At 38.8% G+C, this 20649-nt stretch overlaps 1 protein-coding gene across 4 annotated transcripts; it reads right to left on the reverse strand.

Annotated features, from left to right (window-relative positions):
* Window positions 1-1624: 1624 nt before the first annotated feature.
* On the reverse strand, window positions 1625-20059 carry LOC126922933 (guanine nucleotide-binding protein G(I)/G(S)/G(T) subunit beta-1). Of its 4 annotated transcripts, none has more exons than XM_050735905.1 (7): window positions 19550-20059; window positions 8227-8726; window positions 6092-6247; window positions 5718-6011; window positions 5224-5425; window positions 4816-5032; window positions 1625-4500 (listed from the first exon to the last, which is right to left on the reverse strand). In XM_050735905.1, exons 3-7 carry the CDS (start codon window positions 6127-6129, stop codon window positions 4394-4396), a joined length of 858 nt encoding a protein of 285 aa, XP_050591862.1. In that variant the 5' UTR covers window positions 6130-6247; window positions 8227-8726; window positions 19550-20059; the 3' UTR covers window positions 1625-4393. The 4 variants fall into 4 exon arrangements, with proteins under 4 accessions (XP_050591862.1, XP_050591859.1, XP_050591861.1 ...); XM_050735902.1 differs by having other exon boundaries at window positions 6102-6247; window positions 19550-20058; XM_050735904.1 differs by lacking the exon at window positions 19550-20059 and adding an exon at window positions 19101-19251 and having other exon boundaries at window positions 6102-6247.
* Between the last annotated feature and the right edge of the window lie 590 nt (window positions 20060-20649).

Raw genomic sequence — 20649 nt, forward strand, 5'->3', positions numbered from 1 at the left:
AAGACATCCTTCCTCTTAGTTATCTTTTTGTAAGTTTCTAGATCAATGTATATACCTTCCTTTTTGAATATATTTCCGGTTTTTTCCATTCACCTCTTGGCAAACTCACTTCCGTTTTCCATCAGCTGCCGCCATTTTTCTTTCCGCGTTCTTTGGCTATGTCCTGGCGTTTCGTTCACTTAAAACAGCGTATCACGCGTTATTTAAGTGTTCTTTTGTACATAATATACACGCACTATATATTATATTTATATATATCGTACTTTATATTCGCTCGTAATTCGAAAGAGGCAGTATTGCTAATGGCTTCTTATCGTCCATCGTAAAAGGATTTACTAAAATGAGTTCCACTAGTTTTTCCACCTCTTCCTTTTCCTTCGTTTCTCATCGTGTGTTTCGCCGCTTTTTCACGTTGAAATAGGACCCAAAAGTATTCGCCGGAGACTCTGATCGATCGAACGAACGAGAAATTAAAAGAAAAGAAAATAGGCGAGAAACGTCGAAGGAGAAAAATTATTTACGAGAGGTCGGGATGATGGCGAAGAAAAAGAAAACGAGCGGTAAAAAAATAACCAAAACGCCACGTTTCATTTTTTCCAAGTACTTTTATTCACCTTATTATGACTTCAGAAAAAAAATCTATTCCTTCACTTGTTTTCTCATGCTGTTGTTCCTGATGTCACAATCGATCCGATATATTATCACGTCTCCCCTATGCATTCGATTAACTAAACGATTCAAAACCAGCACACGCATCCTTGTCCACGGACAAGGAGACCTACCAACGGGAATAGTAAAGAAAAGAACGAAATGAATAACAAACTGCTCCACTTACACAAACCTCTGCGGTTTCTTTCATATTTTTTCCTTTCTCTAATTGGTTTATTCTTGCGTTTGTCGTTACTATGACTAGAGACTTAATAAATCGTTAATTTTGTATGACTACTCGTCGATAGTATATATATATATATATATTATATATATATAGCATAATGTGTGTATATATATATATATATAATAATAATATATATATTATATATATATTTTTTGTATTCGTACAAAGAATAAGAAACCATATTGCTTCAGTGGCTCGAGGCTTCGAAATACAAAAACGAGAAGCCTTCTCCGAGAGGCCACGGAATTACGAAATACAAAAAGCACAGATCTTGTGATTCCATTATTATTTTTTTTTTTTTTTCGTTTTATAACCCTTTTTCTTTTTAAATATTTAAGTACCCTTCTTCCTTCATTTTGAACACCGTTGCAATGCTCTACGCAGACAACTAAGGTATTTGTTCTTTTCAGAAGAAGAAAATATCTGTTTTTGTTTTAAAATTTCAAATGTCAAAACTATCGTAAAAATCGAAGGAAGAAGGCCTTCATTTCGTATTGGCGCGGAGGAAAGACTTTTTATGTTATATCTTGTTATTTTTTGCCTAATTGGTCGCTACAAGATATGGAGGCGTGTGACATAAGCGCGATTAGTCGAAAAGAGTGATATCAAAAAACCGATTATAAATGTCATCGTTTAGGAAAAGTATTTCTCGTTTATCTGTTTGTAACGCAATGGTAGAATAACGTCTTTAGAAACTCCTTAAAGACTTCTTGATAGCTCCTTTAACAGTTTTTTCTTCTTTTTTTTTTTTTAATCAGATTACATACTTGTTCTGTTAGGAAAACAATTGCTGGTTTTCGCGTTCCGGAAGCCACGCTTCCCTTACTGACTCACTCGGCCATTTTTCTTTAACAGTTGGTGATGCCAACAGGAACCGACAGTGGTTAAAATATATTCAAAGCAATTTGCATTAAACCACTAAGATCGCAATAAGTCGTACATGTTGTATAACGTCCTTGCTGATCACCAGAATATTAAATGCAAATAAGAATGCAATAAAATGTAGGAAAAAAAAAACAATGTTATATGGAAATAATGAATCCGATTAAAAACAAATGGATGTGACAGCGTGGTCACCGGAAAGCAATTGGACCGTAATCCTGCGGTACTGAACAAGTAGATTCATCGTTATCTTCTTAGATACTTATATATTAAATATTAATAATTATAAATTACAATCATTATTAATATTAATATTAAACATTATCATTAATATTATTACTTTAAATGCATACACAGTTTAAACACCTAGTTTCTTCGACAAAAACAGGACAGAGAATAGATGACAATGAAAGGAACACAACAGGTGACAGCGATTAAAAAAAAAAGATAGGAGAGGAGAAAGGGAGGAGACGATGGAGGGAAGAAAGTCGAAGAATAATAATTAAAAACACAATCGTACAAAGTGGTTGATGGAAACGATAAAAATCTTATCAGAAGAAACCGAAGAAGAGAAAAAACGAAAAGGACGGCGAGGGTGAGAGAGTTTGATTTTGCGGTCCGTAGCTTCGATCCGTGATTCTTTGGGTCCTATTTCAAAGGAACTTCTAGGACGACTGTTTCGTCGGAGAATACGTGTTTTCCTTGCACTTTCGAGGATTCTTCGGTTCTGGACCGACATAACAGAGAAAGGTGTAGGGTTCTGCTTTGATGAGAGTTAGAAGGAACTCTTCTCGGTCTCGCTGTTTTCTAACTGGAGAAACAGAGGATAGGCTATAAACTAAACGATTACACGTTACATTTAAATATTCTTTCTCTTCATACTTCATGCTGGTCCCTCGCGAGCGTGCATTAATAAATCCGCGGCGAGGCAAAGTACATTTTATTTTGTTCATTTTATTATCTCGCGTTGACGATCATTTTTTCGTTCAGCAGCATACCCTTTCATACGCGACAAACCAGATTTCGATGAAAGGTAAGCTGAAGAAACAACATAGAAATTACCGTAGAATTTTTAATCAGATTTTTATGCAGATTCTTGTTTTGATTCGCAACGGGCCGCGCCTTCGAGACCTTTCACTCATTCTTACTTCTGAACTCGTTCACTCTCTAACAATCTCCGTAACTCGAACATTCACTCAGTTCTTCAAACAAAAAGTGAAAAAAGAAAAAGACACAAGAACGTATATAAGATGGTCTCCATATAAGGTCTATACAAAATAAATAAGGATAAATCTATAAAAATTACAGATATTAATGCAAACTCGGCGATTATAGTCACAAGAAACGATGCAATCTTCGTGAATCATTTTTTTCCCATTTTCTTTAACTAGCCATCCCTTTTAAGGATAGGAAATCCACGACAAAGGAGAGTTGAAATTTGAAACGTAAAAAGAAAGAGGAGAAAACGGAAGAAAGAGAGAAAACATGATCAGAGATAGTGACTTATATGTCGAGGCTCGTGGATGACCCACTATGTACTTAATAGCAGATGCCTTTTGTTTGCGGTACTTCGCGTTTTGTGTGCAAATGTATGTATGTAGTTTTCTATGTACGTATTAATACACGTGCGTACGGTGTGCGTGTAGGTTGAATGCAATATGCGAGATTATCGTAATCTTGGTTGCTCGTCGACATACGTATATATATAATATATATATGTATATATAGTTTTGATGATCATGTTTGCTTTTGTGTCGTGCACGAGCGACCATACTTTTTTTTTCGTTCTTTTCACATCGTGTTCTCGCCTGGTACGACTTGCTTCGTGCGTGTCGAAAAGAAATGTAAAATCAACCGCCGGAGCAGCCATGTCGGCGCTTCATCGGCAGTGAACCACTTTTTTTTCTTTTTTTCTTATTCATAATAAAACGCTTCCAACAACGTAGACCTCTGGACGAGGGATGTTGTCTCGGAAATCGATTCTTATTTCAACCTTTGAATTTGGGAAGATCTTCGAGGAGACGCTATCAAGATATATAATCAACAGCACGTTCTCTTCGAAGGTTCGTCAAGTAGTCCTTGAGAAAGGGGAGGAGAAAAAGGAAGTAACGCGCACGACATCGGAGAGATATGGCTGTCAGCCTTGGTGCTTCTCTCCGTTCTGTCGTTCTTCCTTTCGCCACGCTTCTTTCTCAATTATCATCATCATTATCATCATCATCATCATCATTCGTACGTTAAAGTATATCGAATAAACGGTATACTCATATACTAGAAACGCTGATATTCACGAGTGATTTTATCCCCGACCTTGCCACGTCGCCAGGTTAAATCGACGACACGTCTCCGGTAGTCCTTTTTACCACCACAACCCAAAACGTTCTTAAATTCGCTGCCGCTACTGCCGCTATTGCCGTGGGTCTTTTTACTGCTGTTGTCTAGCGGATGTCCAAACTTTCTAATCAACGTCAACTCCGGTGAACTTGGGGAGTAATTCTCCTCCGTTGAGGACACAGACACGCCGACTTCGGTGGCTAAGTGATGATATTTAATGCTTATACTGTATGCTGATTTGCAGTTGGTTTTGTTGAGAAACGTCTTGGGATGAACCCCAAGTTAGTTCCAAATACGCAAAAACGAGTCCCATGAACCCGTCCCGACGGCCATACCATCTTCCGTAACACCAAGGCAAGAGACGCGATTATCATGACCCGCGAGAATTCCTGTAAAATAAAAATAGAATGTCTCAAAACATCCCACTTCTATAGATTCGATTCTTCTATGTAACATATGCTTACAACAATGCTTTATGATCTGCATTTGAAAGAGAAAAGGACTTTGGTCGAATAATTTGATATTATAAAATTACTAAATCTATCGTGAGTTTGCCTTACATGATATAAAATAATTCTAATTAGTGACATTTAGGCAAACAAGATAGGAACAACTAAAGAAGAATTAAATTAGAGAGAAGGGCTTAATATAAAATTTCTCTTCTCTTCTGAAGGCAATCTTGACAGTCTATAATGAGTACGTACCAGCTCGTTCCGCTTTCATAGAATCCCAAACATTGCAGTTGAAATCGTCGTAACCGGCCAGTAATAATCTACCGCTCTTGCTGAACGCTACACTGGTGATACCACAGATAATATTGTCGTGACTATACATCGCCAGTTCTTGATCTGCCCTAATGTCAAAAAGTCTGCACGTGGCGTCATCAGAACCCGTCGCGAAGGCGTATCCATTCGGGAAGAACTGAATATAATAAAATAATTCACATTAAGAACCATAGACTTTTTAAAATTTTCCTTTATAACAAAACTAGTTTTATAGAAATTTCTAGAAGAAAGAACTAATAGAAACTCCCAGCAGTTTCGCAACACTACAGGTAAGATAAATAAGATAAGATAAAATTAGCTAGAAAATTTAGCAGATTAAGCTCTTACCGTAACAGCATTTATGTCGCTCTCATGACCCGGGAAAGTTTGCTTACAAGATCCTTCACGAATGTCCCACAATTTTGCACTGGCATCACACGCACCAGATACGAATGTGCGCGTGTCTGGAGCCAAGGATAAGGACATTACATCGCCCGTGTGACCAATAAAGGAGGTACACTGTTGACCAGTTTCTATGTCCCACAGGGCACTAATTTAAAAACAATATAACATTGCGACGCAGTCGAAACATTTTTCTAGGTTACATAATTACCATTCAGAAGGAAGAAACCAAAAACTAGAAGGGAGGGGATGGATAGGATAGGATATATTTTTATTGCACGTTCACAATTCTCTTTATGATTTCGTTCTCAGGATATCTTCCTAAATAGAAGAAAGTAACACATTTTAATTCACGTGTGGTAGTATATTGTTATGCAGGTGATGCAAGTTAGGAACAGATCAATGGAATATCATAGAAAATGAAAATAAATGTTCCTTACCAAGTCATATCACCAGAACTAGTGACAATTTGACTGTCGTCATAAAATCGACAACAGGACAAATACCCAGTGTGACCTGGGAGTTCTCTGCTAACTCTTACATTGCCTTCTCTAGTTTTAAGACTATAGATGGAACAAATGTTATCCAGCCCACCGCAGGCCACGAAACTACCTGATGGTGCGTACGCGCAGGTCATTACCCACGAAGAGCGTAAAGGGATCGCGTGAACTTTGTTCGTGGTGTAGCTATCCCACACGATTAGTTTTCCATCCTGCGACGCTGATACTAAATTTCTGTCAATCAAATGGAACGACTGTAGTTTCTCTTTCATATTTAATTACCAGAAAAATTGATTGAAAATCGTTGTTCATACAGAATTATACCTCGAATCACTTCCCCAGTGCATCGCATAAATCTTGGCTAAGTGACCGCGAAGTGTGCGTCTTGTGCGCATCTGTATTCGGCCGATAGGCTCCATGCCCGACGTGGCCTGAACCAACGTCGTATCGCATGCTGCTTTCCTAGCATCCTGAAAAACAAATATAAATAACACATGAAACTTAATATAGCTATTATTTTACATACAACTTAGTGAAATAAAGTTTATACTTAAAACGCAGTTTGGAATGAACACGAATTAAAAATTTCACGTGAAAATATTTCGTTTTGACTGTATTGAAAGATCAGATGTCACAATCGGATGCGCCAAAAGGCTAATTTATGGCGTTCTATAAATTACATGTATTCCATAAACAAAATCGCTAACTCTTAAATAAATTTTAGAGTTCTAAACTCTCGAAACTGGTCTTCCCAAACGAGTGAAAAGAGGACAATGCATTTAACGACGGAAGACTAGACCGTATCCACAGCTCGGTTTAAGCATCCTAATTAACATTGTTTCGCGCTGACATAAGAAAATGACTATATGCAGCGTTCTCAGTACTGGAAGCTCACATCGAATTACTCTCGACTGTTCAATTAAGGGTCGACGAATAGTGAGAGAGTAGTCGCGATGTGTATAAATTATTGAAATACTGTTACGAGGGTATTTAAGAACGTACAGTCTATTTATTACGGGCGCTCGCCTGGCGATGCGTGTAATTTCACGCACGCACCGGAGAAGGGTGAAAGAGAGAAACAGGTGGCGAGAAGGAACAAGATAGAACGTGAGTAAGCGGGTAAGAGGAAAAGAGAGAAAGGCAGATCGAGCAAGAGAGAGAAGGAACGGTGGCGTATTGATCAGAGTGAAGCGACGGTTATGCCGCGCCCTACCACCACCACACGCTACACTACTACCACCTCTGACAATGAGTTTCACGTTTCCACCACCATACAAGTGGAGAATCCACCGATTGGCATCGACGAGTATTTTTCAAACGACAACTTTTAACTCAAGCCGATTCTTACACCGTGATCTAGGACGATCGATCACTCGATGCACTGGAAAATTATTTGTCTTTAAGAACAGATTTTTAAAGTTAGATTGGGGATGAAATTTTGAATGTAAATTAGTGATATGAGTGGGGAGTTTAGATTTCCTGTGGTTTGTTTTGAGGTAACTATTTTCTAATAGTGTTTTTATACTTTATGATGATATTCAATATTGATTCTGAAAAATTGGTAAACATTAATAACTGTTTTTACCCCCAAAATGCAGATATGGGGCTAAATAAATTGTATAAAGAAAAGGAACAAGACACGGAAGGGTAGTATTGTTTTAATAAACAATTGTGATTTTGTTTCAATCCCCTAGGGTCGAGTACAACAAAACCTAAAAAATTACTGGCTCGTTAGGGGAGAATAGGGGCCGATTGTTTAATGCCAAGTGCACTTCGAGCCGAGAGACGCCCTAGACTTTTTTTCTGTTAAGACAATACACCGCTGTTGCATGTAGAACTGTTGCTTTGTCCTCGATGTTTTAAAGATTGCCGGCAAACAAGGAGAACGTACAAAGTGCTACATGAATTTCAACTACGAACTATCCAATAGTAATCTAACTAGATCATTAGTGAATCAACGGAGGTCCATAATTGTGTAAAACGTTAAGTATTCCAGTTAAACGAAGGCTACCGCCCAATACTATCGCTAAGTCACTATCTCTTATGGTTTTCAGATAATTCATTGACAGGAAACAGTCGAGATATGAAATTCCACACCAAGTACGTGCGCTTAGTTAACATCATCAAACGAACCAGCTGTGGCCAGCAATACGAATTACATTCGTTATAATTATTTCATAGCAACTACCTAAATCTACAATTGTTCTCTCTAAGTATTTCATTTTACAGAATACCTACTACTATTCTACAGAGTAACAAGTAATTCACCCACGTTGAAAGCTGTAATTACTGGTGAATTACTTAGACAATTAACATTCCCTTTTGTTCCAGAAATTGACTTCACTTTCCACAATTACCTAGAAGAAATCTTTTTACACGACTTTACATTACACGTGAATGAAGCTAATTGTCGATGTTCAATGAAATACAGAATAACAAATGGACTTACTCGAATGGCATTTTTCAGCTTGTCAGCCTCCTGACGAAGGGTTTCAACTTCACTCATGATGCCTGTCTAATGATGCGATAAACGTGATTACCCGTTAAGGGTGGAAAAGGGTGTTTCTCGAGGAGGAGGCGGCGGAACACCTCCGACGAATATGATTCCTAAAATATGATTCTTTAGGAACGGATTAATCCTATTTCGTGCGCCTTCTCGCTCGAAGGTGGTTGGGGCCCAGTGTCACGCCGCCGACGTTTCTTTCGATGACCGATGAATATCGTCAAGTATACCACCACCAAGAACGGGACGTGTAGAAAGAAGAACTAGAAGACGATCGAATTTTCTCCTTAAAGGGGCTGCACCAGCCTTTTCCAGGCCTTCTCTCTGATCTGTTGCTGTCGCGGCTTCCGTTTCCGCCGCTACCACCAGAACCAGAGCCAGACCACCGCTGACTCTCCCGCCCCACGCGCCAGCTTCGACACCTCCTAGCGAGATCGTTGCCACCCCTGAAATCAGAGTCACACAAATTATTAGTAATAACTCTCTCCCAAGTTATTTCTTCCTTTAAAACTCAAGAACTTGACAGTAGGGATTTTTATAAATTTAATGAATTGAATATATTGCATCATGTTTATTACATGAAAAGGTAGTCAACCTAATGGTAGTTTCAAAATGAATTGCTCAACATATGGAATGGTTCATTTTTTGCAGAATTAGATGGATGGAAAATCTTACAAAATTTAACTTAAAATGACAGGATATAATATAATCATAGTTGAATAGAAGATATACTTTAAGTATATGAGAAATAGAAGATAGAATATATTCTAACTTGAGAATACATTTCTATAAACAGATTCTTCTATTAATTTTTACCTTTCACCACCAGAAAGGTTATGATATAGTATAATGGTTATTATATTTTTATTATTCTATTTTTAGCCAACCTGCCACATTCGTTGGCAGATTCGTGTCACGGTCAACATGTTTCTTTGTTTGTGCATTAATGGAGCGTCATTAATCTTCCATTGTTGGATGAAAAAGTATAGTGTTCTCAATATCAGCGAGAATCAACTCTTATTTTTCTAACTTCGATAGAAATTCCCACATCTTTTTTAACACTAGAAAAATAAAAAAATAAAAAAAACAGTTCGTGTAAAGAGTATGCGAGAACAGTGTTTTAGCGTGCTATTTATAGCTAACGAACCGATTACGTTCGAAGTAAAGTAACCTACGAACTTCTGGTAAATCTGTTTAATAATTCAAACTTCTCCCACGATGAGACCACCCTTAATACTCTAAACATATTTTCTCCAATTTTTCATCAACTTGTATTATACAACACTGTTCATTCAGTCTCACCCCCAGTCTCGCCAGTAACTTAATATTTTAAGCTACATTGAAATTTCGTGGCAACGAGCGTCCTTCACCTCCAAAAGGTCTCACAACCCGGGGAACCCGAGGGTTGTCGATCCAACGCAAGGTGTTCTCATTTTCCGGAACTGATGGAATCGTTCGGCGCATGATCAAACAGAAACGGAATATAATACTAAATGTCTTTCGAAAAAGAAAGAAAGAAAAAAAACCGAGTCTTATAAGAAGAAATAAGAAATCCTTTCACCCTCTAACAAACCTTTCAGAATATAATACCATATTCCGATAAATCGTAGAAACTATTCCATTAAAATTTCCTATTATAACCAATTCCTTCGAACGAATCTACTTTCAACTTTTAAATATTCACCAAATTCCTATAATATACGCGAAATTGGAGGAAAGAAACGCAGAAGGGCCACGACTTACCCGCTCCGTCCACCTTCCACTCCTGTCAGAGCGTCATGAATCTCGAGCAAACATAACCTCTCTGCGTGGAAGATTCGTGCAGAGGGCAAAGGGTGGTCTCTCTGAACCCGTGGTCTACCGCCAGATTGCGCCGTCGACGGAACGCCAGGAACTGTTAGGAGCCCAGCGTCCGAGTGAAAACCGGAAGAAAAAGCACTTTTCCTACTGAGAACCGGGCACACGCACGCACACGCACGAGAACCGGTCAAATGCGCGCATTGGTGGTGCTGGTTCTCTTTTCATGCCACGTTCACAGAACTGTGGTAGCGACGAATCGATGAACAGCCGTGGCTCGCCCCACTGTAGTCTGTCTCTTTCTCTCGTAAGCTTTCACCCTCTCCTTTTCTCCCTTCAACCTCTCCCTCTTCGTTATGTACGCTAGGTAAAGAGTACACACACGAACGCTGTGTGTCTTGCCGAATGATTTCAGAGAGAAGAAATGAAACGATACTCGAGACTCTAACGAATAAAAGCTGAAGGAGTTAAGATACGATGTAAACTGAACACAATCTTCGACACTGTTTCGAACCACACCCAGGGAGGACGTGGTTTCGAGAGAAGACCGCCTGGGCGGATGAAACGAGCAGAGGGAAGGGATAAGCGACGCTGGCGCCACGGCGCCCGCGTACCGGCTGACTACCGGCGTCGCCATGACGCCATTGTCGACCGTGTGACAGGTTGCCGTTGGCGGTAGCATGCTCGGAGGATCGTGTTAATCGCTGTTCAACACGATCTCAGACTTGGTATAATCGATTCAAACAGGGTGAGATTGGCGAACTGATTTTCTTGGGAAATATATACAGAATTGACGTTGCTAAATATTTGGTCATCTTGGTCTTCCAGGTAACCCTGGAACTATTTTAAGAAATACGCGTTCGCCAGTATATACATATTCAGGAAGTCATATAAGTCTGCTATCAGAGGATTCGCTGAATCGTAAGAAATCGTAAAGAAATTTTTTATTTATTTTGATTCTTCTATGATGCTGGTATTACAGAATTGTTGAGAATTAGAAAATAATTTAGAGTAGAGAGATCTTCGAAGATTTGTAAGGGAAGCCCCTTCGTATGTAGAGAGTTAAAAATTAGATAGCAGGCAATTTGATGTGTCGTCTTGAATTCGAAGCGTCATCGGCGATGCACGGCAAGTGCTACAAAATTCCATTAATCTTCAAGAGGCTGATATTACGCGTCGACTACTATCTACAAAACATACAACAACGTCTAAATAACTTATGTGAAACCAGAACACGTCTATGCAATTACAACGTTGCAACTGCGCTATGTGTACATAGCTATACGAGAGCCATTTTAATAATCTCCATGCAACTAGAACAAATATCGTGAGAATGTATAATTAATAACCCAGAATGCGTCTCGATTAAGTAAGTGTAGAAAAATCTCAAGTCCATCGATGTTCGACCTACATTCTGCTTAATCTGCCTTATCAAGGAAGAGGAGGCAGCCAACATTTTCATCTATACTCTATCTATAGTATTCGCGCGAATCGTCTGGCTTTGTCATTCTCCAGGCATTCAACTGGATGGAGGGGAGTGCTGGTAGACCTATCTAACAGAAGACTCTTCTATCATCGGGATCCCCAGGCCTTCCTACACGCGTTCCCGGATGCGCGAATGGGAGCAACAGTTGAACCACGCGGGTCAACGTCCAATACGATCTCTCCTTTTCTCTCTCTAACTCTCCCTCTTTTCTCTCCCCATCTGCTTTCGTCTCCGGCTGTATACAACAGCGTGGCTGCCAAGTACCTCACACCAAGTGTGTACTTCGAGCGAAGTCCCTGGCACGGCCCAACGGTCTTTAGAAAACGGCGAGAAAGAATGGGAGAAGCCACGAAAGGTCTAGGCGGGCGTGCAACGTGTGTCGACGATCGCCGTTGGAACGCTTGTTGGAATTGCACCTGCCAAGAGTTCGTTCCAACGAGTGCTCGTACACGCTTTGTTTCTAGCATAACCGTTCTGTGTTTGCTTATTCGTCGTGCTTCCACGTCCAAAATCATTTCTGCCAGCAAATTTCCACATAGACGAAATGTTTGTTTCATATAATACATTTGTTGTTCTCACTTATTCCTGCGAGAGTGAAATACAAAATGATTCTCTCGCTAGTAGCCTCGAAAGAAGTCGTTGATCGAACATTTGTTGCGACATCAAAGATGATACATATTGTCCGCGCCGTGTATGTGTGATCGATAGACTGCGGATTTTTATACATTTAAGAAAAATTTAGAAGTGTACAAACGCACAGAATGTACATAAAATATACAAAATCTAATTACCTATTATACTATTTGATAAGTAAAACAAATCTCTACTTAGTTTCTATTCTTTTACTTGCCTTTATAAAAATGGGAATTTGTATAAATATTCCCAATCTAGTGACTAATTTGAAATTATTTTTACTTTACATTTCGACTTTCAGTTCTCATATATGCACACTGCACACATACAGTGATTAGGTCAATGGTGGCTCCTCTTTTTGCGACCTCTAGAGAAAGAAACAGCCTGTATAAATTGTTAAGTATTTTGGAGAAGGTTGTAGAAGCGTGGAGAGTTTCGAATGGTTTTCTGTTACCATGGGGCTCGGCAAGTGAAAGCGACAAATACTTGAGGGTGCCATAAATTAAGCCCTTCCCGGTACTGCGGCTTACAGCAGAGGGTCGACTCTGTTTTGCAGCTATACAAAAAATGGGCATCCTTTGTAGAACCGCTGATTCTGACGAACATACAAAGTACAGTATAGTATAACATATTGCATGTAATTAGATTTATTATTTTGTTTATATTACGTTGTAAATATTAAAAGAGAACGAATTTGTCATTTGGAAAAATTCATTGCAGGCATACGGTTTAAGGATAGATATAAATTATATAACACCAAATTAATTCATTTAATTTTTATCCATTCTCGGTACATGTTAACCCATGAACATGAAACTTTTCCTAATAAAAGACATAAATAATCAAATAAGATGAAAAGAATAAATAATCAAAAGGATCACTCATAAAAAGGACAAACCAATATTGTTGCAGTATCTATTCTTGTTGCAGCATCTTGAATTTATTGATAGAAACTGATCGTTATAGCATTCATTCTAGCATACTTCATTATAGATATATTTCCTACAACATTTAATAATATTTTACATATGTAAGAATTTTTCATTGTATATTAAATCCTATGCGATATTTACTGCATCAAGAGAAAGAGTATTCTCTTCGTGAAGGAAAGTATTAAAAGAAAGTCTTTCTGTTGCGTAATTGAGAAATTGCAAGGAATGGTACAGTTACGTGTGAAATGTTACGATGAAACAGATACTAAGGATATTAATTACAAACTATTCTTAGATAAAGAGGCTTCGTTACCGCGGAACTGGCTGTGTCTACGGAATGATATTGTGGTATTACAGCTGATGACTGTAATTCACATCAGCACGACCTACTTTTCGACCGCGTAGAACCGGGGAGGATCAGCTTGCAGCCAGGCAGAAGTGGCTGGCTTTTAGTCACGTTAATAAACTTCTTATCAATTCACCAACGAGATCAGAAAAACAAAAGGCCGCGAATCCCTTCGAGTTCTCACGAACCTACCTATTACAAGAATAATTCGTTCCAACAAAATCACACCGATTTCTGCCGCGTAGTGTATACTACCTAAACGCGAGAAGTGAACAGAGAATTACTTTTCACGCGAGTCCTCAATTTTTGGCACGGCATCTCAGAATAGTACGTGCATAAAGAACACGTTGGTTTAAAATAAACCGTGACGCAAGCCGATCGATCTATCAATCAATCTGCAAACGGTATCGCAAAGAGAAACACTTGTTCGTTTTCTTTCGCCTAGCTTTTCCCCTTAAAAACTTCCAACAGGGGCGTACTATAATCGAACATAATTATTAAAACATTCGATTCTTACCCATCGACCATTGTTTAAGAGCATTCAACGAGCCATTGTTACGAACATACGTTTAGTAAAACTCGACTAGCAAGGAAGTAGTATCCTCGCTATTATCACCAAGTATTATACAGGAAAGAATAGAAGAAACGTTCGATTATCTACGGTTTACGAACAGTTCAGAACTACTTTAATATATCTAAATCTAGACTACGAGAATCACTTCTATGCACACATGCTGTTTTCCCAACTTTGTCGATCTCACCGTCGCATGAGAAGTGTAAAACGTGGATTGACTTTAATAAAAGAAATCACCCTTGAAACCAGCAGTCGTTCGTCCCCAGTACACCCAACCCCACAAAGACGAAGAAGGGATACCTGATGGAGGGGTTACGTGGTTCGATCGATGCCTTCTCTTAGGGAAAACATCGTCCCAAATTTATATGTGTGCGTAGATCTCTCTGTATGTAGCGAGAAAGTCTGTAAGAGATCGAGTGGATCGAGAATCCCTGCGGCTGAAACTCGACCACGGAACAACCAGCTATCCTAAATTCGTATATTTCTCGTAACTTACAGGCTATAGAGACGACTAAACATTAGCATTGTAGAGAAGAGAGGAGAGCATAGAAGGCCGACGAAACTCGAATGAGATGAAATGGGACGGAAGATACGTTGCGGACAAGCTACGGCAGGTGAATGACGTCAGAAGGCGTTCCGTGACGTCAGAAAGTAACCTGAATATGGGATTCTTCGAGTCAGGATTTTTCACTCGTTTCTAATCTTGATCTTTACTCTGGTTTAATTCAATTTTTCGTCAATTTGTTGTAGAACTTGTGTTTGACTTTCTCAGGAATACTGGTATATATGTGTATCTTTAGTTTTCTTTCAATTCAAACATGACCCTAAAAAATATAAAGAGCGTCAATTATCTGTTTTCTTTGTAGAAACCGATTCATTTCTGATGAAGTTGAATTGTATATTGTTCGAGGATTTAGTAGTTTATAAATTACTGAACTACAATCTAAGTAAACTAATAATATTTCAGAAATATGAATCATAATATCCATGTTTGTATCGAATACTTTCATGAATAATTAAACTTAACACGCAATGGTTATTTACATGCATACATTATAAAAGAAAAAAAAAAGAAATAATTATCTCTTATCTAGTATTAATTGACTTGTTTTTGAAGAAGTTGTATACATATTACTCTTGGGGATTTAATGGTACATACTTACACTTATACATACACTTAAAATTACAATAATTCTGGGTCAATATTAGATCGAAGTCCTGATAAACTGATAACATTAAAAAAAAAAAAAAAAAAAAAAACGAGGTACTTCTTTTGTGCTGAAATGAAAGACAGAACTTTCGACGATGCAAACGGTATCACAGAAATGTATATAAATACGTGTTAAGAAATTAAGCCGCAAACAGATCGTTTCGCTATTTTTACGGATCACAGTGACGTCAGAAGAAGAAGGGAGAGTAAAGCGGGCATTTGAATGTTTGGATTATCCAAGAATCCAGAAGGCTTGTGGACCAGTTCAAAGGAAACTGGACTGTTGTAAAGACAGCTACGTTTGCTTGTCCACCCTAATCTGGTTATTATCACTTAAAACTCATCTATCCTGAAAAAAATCTATTCGAATCTTATTCAAACCCTAATCTCACCTTTCACTAAACCTCTGACTAATTTACAGCGATGTGACCACGTTAATGATCTGTTACAGACACTCTCGAAAAGAAAGTTTCTTCAGAGAAATTTAATGATCGTCGAATTCCTGGAACTAACAAACTCTAGCTGGAGCTTTTAAAATCAGCAACCCTCCCTCTGATCGTTTTCCACTGACCCTCGTCCACTGAACGAACAGAAGAAGGAACAATTCATGGCGGACGAGGGGAACGCGTAACAGGACGTGACCCCGCAACGAACTCAGGTCGGAGGGGGTTGGAGGGTGCCAGGAAAGAAGGGAATTTGCTGGTAGTGTACGTCATTGGCATTACTTTCGCATTGACTAAGTACTCGGCGACCTACTAACCGTCCTGTGAAACGTGATCGTCATTAACCCCTTTGCCTCTATGAACGAGATATCTTACGTGCCTGTTTTTCAATATTTGTGACTGAATGCGGTTTCATATGAAAGAGATATATAATAGAATTTCTCTGTCAACATTATAACTTAGTCTATGTCAATATCGTTAACCCTTCTACACATGAACTAGATATCTCCAGCTGGTTTATAATATTTACAAATGGATATTGTTTTATGTAACAGAATAATGAAAGAAATTTTGTAACAACTTTTCTACACTTGCCGTCAAATAAATACTTTTACGCTATATAAAATTCTCTTTGAAGTATAATTGATGCAAGCGATATAGTGAAGTTGTGAGTTAAAACGTTAAACGGAATGAATTAAAACATTAAATCTTATACGTAAAAACACGTTAAACTTCAAGGAGCAAAAGTGGCTCAAACACTGATATGTAACATTTCTGAATATTAAGCGAAATAGTGAATTACAGTGTAAAATGTAATGTCCTTATCTCTACCGCATTGATAAACTAATATCTATTAATTGAAACAGACCTAATCGATGTTCTATCTCACTTACTTTTAAAATGTAATGGAGCAAATACATAAGTAACAAACATTCTTTAAGAGATAGATGACTGCAATTTTTCCCTCGTCAACTTATTTCTAGAACCTGTTTTCCATATTGCATGTTATACAGTCTTTTTTTAAATGCGCTGCATACAAAGAAACAATAGATTGTGAATTAACAAGTATGCCTATTCTAAACGAAAATCTCGAGTTCTTTTTCTCCCATTATATCAACTTTAACGTCTCGCCGATTTTATGACCTCGCTGTGTCTCTTCCACCAACCGTACTGCTAACCAACAAGCAAGCCACAGACCTGCTAGGTAGCATTACTGACGAGTCCATTAGCAGATCCTGGATGAAACGCACTCTCCCTTCCTTTCCTATCCCTCTCCCTCTTTCCTTCCTATTCCAACAGCGTCACCGAAATTGTTTTCAAACGAATAACATACTACATCTATATAGTATCATTAACCTTTACAGTCATTTCTGTTAATGAAAAAAACACGTAAGATATTTCGATAGATGAGCGAAAGAATTAGTAACTATTGAAAAAGATACACGCAGTATCAATAATATGTATTTACTGTATTATCTCGCTAAGGATTTTGGCTGACGCGCACGTTACGATAAGCGTTATTTTCCCCGCGTTTTAGATTGTTTGCCGTGCATTAACTTCGTGCGTAAAATGAAAATAAAATCCTTCGGAAAATTACAACGATTAAATTTGTCAGACACGTTTCCTTGGAACGAAACGTCACGCGTAGCTTATTGATCGTGATACAGTAATCGACGTCGATCGTAAATGTTTACATTTCTACGATTTCCGTGGTTATCTACCGGCTTGGTGAATCACTTGAACGTACATAATTTCTTCTCGATAGAGAGTGCAAGAGTCCGATAAAAGATATGATCGACGTCGTATCTCGCAACTGGAACGCTGTCAATTGAACCGAAGACACCACTTGTCTTCGAGACCCGCGACGACTTTATATTTCGAACCAATTAAAGACGATTAAGATAGCTCTGGTGCAGCAATTGGTCGGCCAATCGCGACGCAGTCTCCGTCTTTGCTCTGGCTTACGCGTCTCCTTTTTTTTCTTTCTCTTACTTCGTTAATATATGAGTCAACGCTAGGTTCAATCCAAAGCTTGTGCAGGGAAAATCAACAGTTTCCCTTCGAGTCTTCTCTCGCTCCCTCATTTCTCCTTTTCTCGCTCGAGAAATTACTCAGGCAATTAGACTCTGTTCTTTGTTCAAAGAGACAGACAACGTTAATTCGACCGATAAACTGATACCAGTCGACAGAAAGACACCAAACGAATTATCGCCTCGCTTTAGAAACAGAAGCAATTAGAAGAACGTCGCGAGGAATTCACGCGTTCGAAATTCCTGGCCTGGTATCGCTCCGTTTCCATACAGGACGTTATAGCAAAAGGGTAGCACGAAATTATTGGACAATAATTCAAGGTCTTCGATGCGTCCAGCGGATTGCATTTCCTTTGTCGTTCGTTTCTCTTACGTGACTCATTGCTCGAATGGAAATAACGTAATCTCTCTCTGAAAAGTATGGTAAGAAAAATAATAAAAGAGGAAAAAAGAAACGTTAAAGAAGAGAAAGAGGAACGCGACGATAACGAAGATATATTGCGTGTGATTCTGTTCGTTCGAGTCGCTTTTAAGATCGATCACCTTGAAAACGACTGCTAACGTAAATATCGCTTTCACGATTCTTAGAAACGCGACATGCTTCAAGGTTGGTCTCGAATTAAAAACAGGTGCCTGTAATTTCATTATCACTGGTTGTATAGTGGTTATTGTTCACGATGTACGTAAATTGCAACGTTTGAAACTAAATATAAAATCACAAGAATCATCCGGACGTCTAATGTTCAACCTCGAGCAATAATTAGAAAACGCACTGGATGATGAAAGTGTCATATTTTTGGAGAACACGTGTAGTCGACGAATAAAGACGGCGTCGTGTTATTTTTACCTCGTGGATTCACGTTTTTGCAAAAGTAACGCGTTCTAGATATACACTAAAGTAAATTATGTTTGTTTTCGTGAAAAACTCGTGCTCAAATGTTACGCAATATTCGGTTTACTGCTATTGTTATATCAAAAGATAACGCAAATACGCCTGCTTCGCAGTTAAATAAGTGTCAACAATGGCGTTTCACATTGACTAAATTTCGCGCCATCTTACCAATATTTCCTACACTGAATAGTAGATAATTATTTTATTATTTCCAATACCAAATCAAATTACCGATGAAAATACACGGACAGTTCACGAGTAATTATCATGTTTTTATAACAAAAAATTCATAAAATAAGGAAATATTCTATGGTAATACAATAGTTTAAATGTAAAAGCTAGTTTCATAACAAATACGACACATGCATTAATAGATAACGAAATACTGACGCTTGTACCGTGTGAATTAATGATTATTGATCCCCTATGTAAATTTGTGGTAATCTCAGATATCGTTAGTCAAGCAAAAGTTCTTACAGCAGTAATTTAGCTTGCGTAATCGTAGGCTGCTCGATGTTCAAGCTTTCGTTCTCGTTATACTTCTACGCCGTTGAAAATTCTCGAACGAGGAAAAAGCTTCGACTTAAGCAGGAAGAATCTCATTACAGCGGGAGCCGGCATTGACTCAGATGTCGAGAAGTTGTTAAATCAGGATTTACCGAAATTCCTCGCCAGTCAGCCAATGATATTCCCACTAACATTGAGATATCAGACGACCGAGCAGACGAGAGGAACGTAGTGGATGTTAAAATAACCGCGATGACGGAACAGGAAAATTTGACAGTGTAGCCTAGGCGGTCGCCATGTTGGCTATTCCGATCGAGTCGAAGGGCCACAATCAGGGCTGCATCGTTAGGATGCCATTATCGCTGCATAGAAATTGTAAAATTACAAACTATTACGAAAAAGAATGTTCGTTATTATACCTGGAGCTCCCTAACGGAGCCTACGGTTGCCTAAATTCCCGGCTCGATATATCGGCCTCTCGTATCCACGAACAGCTCCTCTCGCTCTCTCCCTCCTGCTGCGGCGGGCCTTCTTCCTAGCTTCGGCTTCTCACATCGATGACTATGCACTTTCCTTTTCACACCTCTCTGTCTCGAACCACGTCGAGAAACAGAGCGAACGCACTCTTAAGGCGATGAAGCCTCAACGACCGAGACGAGTCTGTGTTTCACTACGATTTACTGTCTCGCGACACAACCGCGACCGCCACTGCGTTTTAAGGTTAACCGTCACTGCTTGAACTCGAAGAACGGAACAGGCCACAGCTTGTACCGCGATTTGTTATGACTAGGCGAATGATACGACGTTCAGAGAGTTATTTTCATGAATAAAAACTGTACGAAGCGAGCGGAGCTGCTGTTCCTGCTACTGCTGCTTCAGGGCTCTGGCGGGCGGCAGGGCGGGGCTCCGTGCTTCGACTCTCGTAGACCCCGTATACCTCGAAGTCGCCGGTCCGCGAAAATACCCGAACGTCACGAGCGACCTCATCGGCCGTCTCCGCGCACCGCCATTTTCGAACGTGAAATACGACGATTGAGTATGTTTGGCGCCATCGACACGAAGTCACGTAAATTAAAGGAAATTGTAAGGAAAAAGAGTTTGGATCAATTTATTTGACAGATAGGATTTGTGGAAAATTATCATGTTATAGGTAGTGTGTTTTTTTTGGATCGGTATAGTGATTGGTATGAAAATTTGGATGGAGAGATTATTGGAGGGAGGCGTTCGATTAGGTGAGTTATGGTGTCCCTTAGATTTAGAAACGACAAACGTCGTTTGATTCGGTCATTTGATTTTGCGATGGAATTATTAGAACTTTGATTTGAATAAATAAGCATTTTGTTAGTGTCAATAGAAAATGAATGGTTTTATTATCTAGTATTTATATATATATTATGATATGTAACGTATTCTAGTATGTAGTCTACCAGCAATGTGATTAATATTTGTATAATTAGTCGTGAGTAATTCATCTAACAAGTAGCATTTTTCAATTTGAATTACATATGCAGCTTTGTTA

This window comes from Bombus affinis, chromosome 13 (assembly GCF_024516045.1).
Source record: "Bombus affinis isolate iyBomAffi1 chromosome 13, iyBomAffi1.2, whole genome shotgun sequence".
Classification (NCBI taxonomy): Eukaryota; Metazoa; Arthropoda; class Insecta; order Hymenoptera; family Apidae; genus Bombus; species Bombus affinis.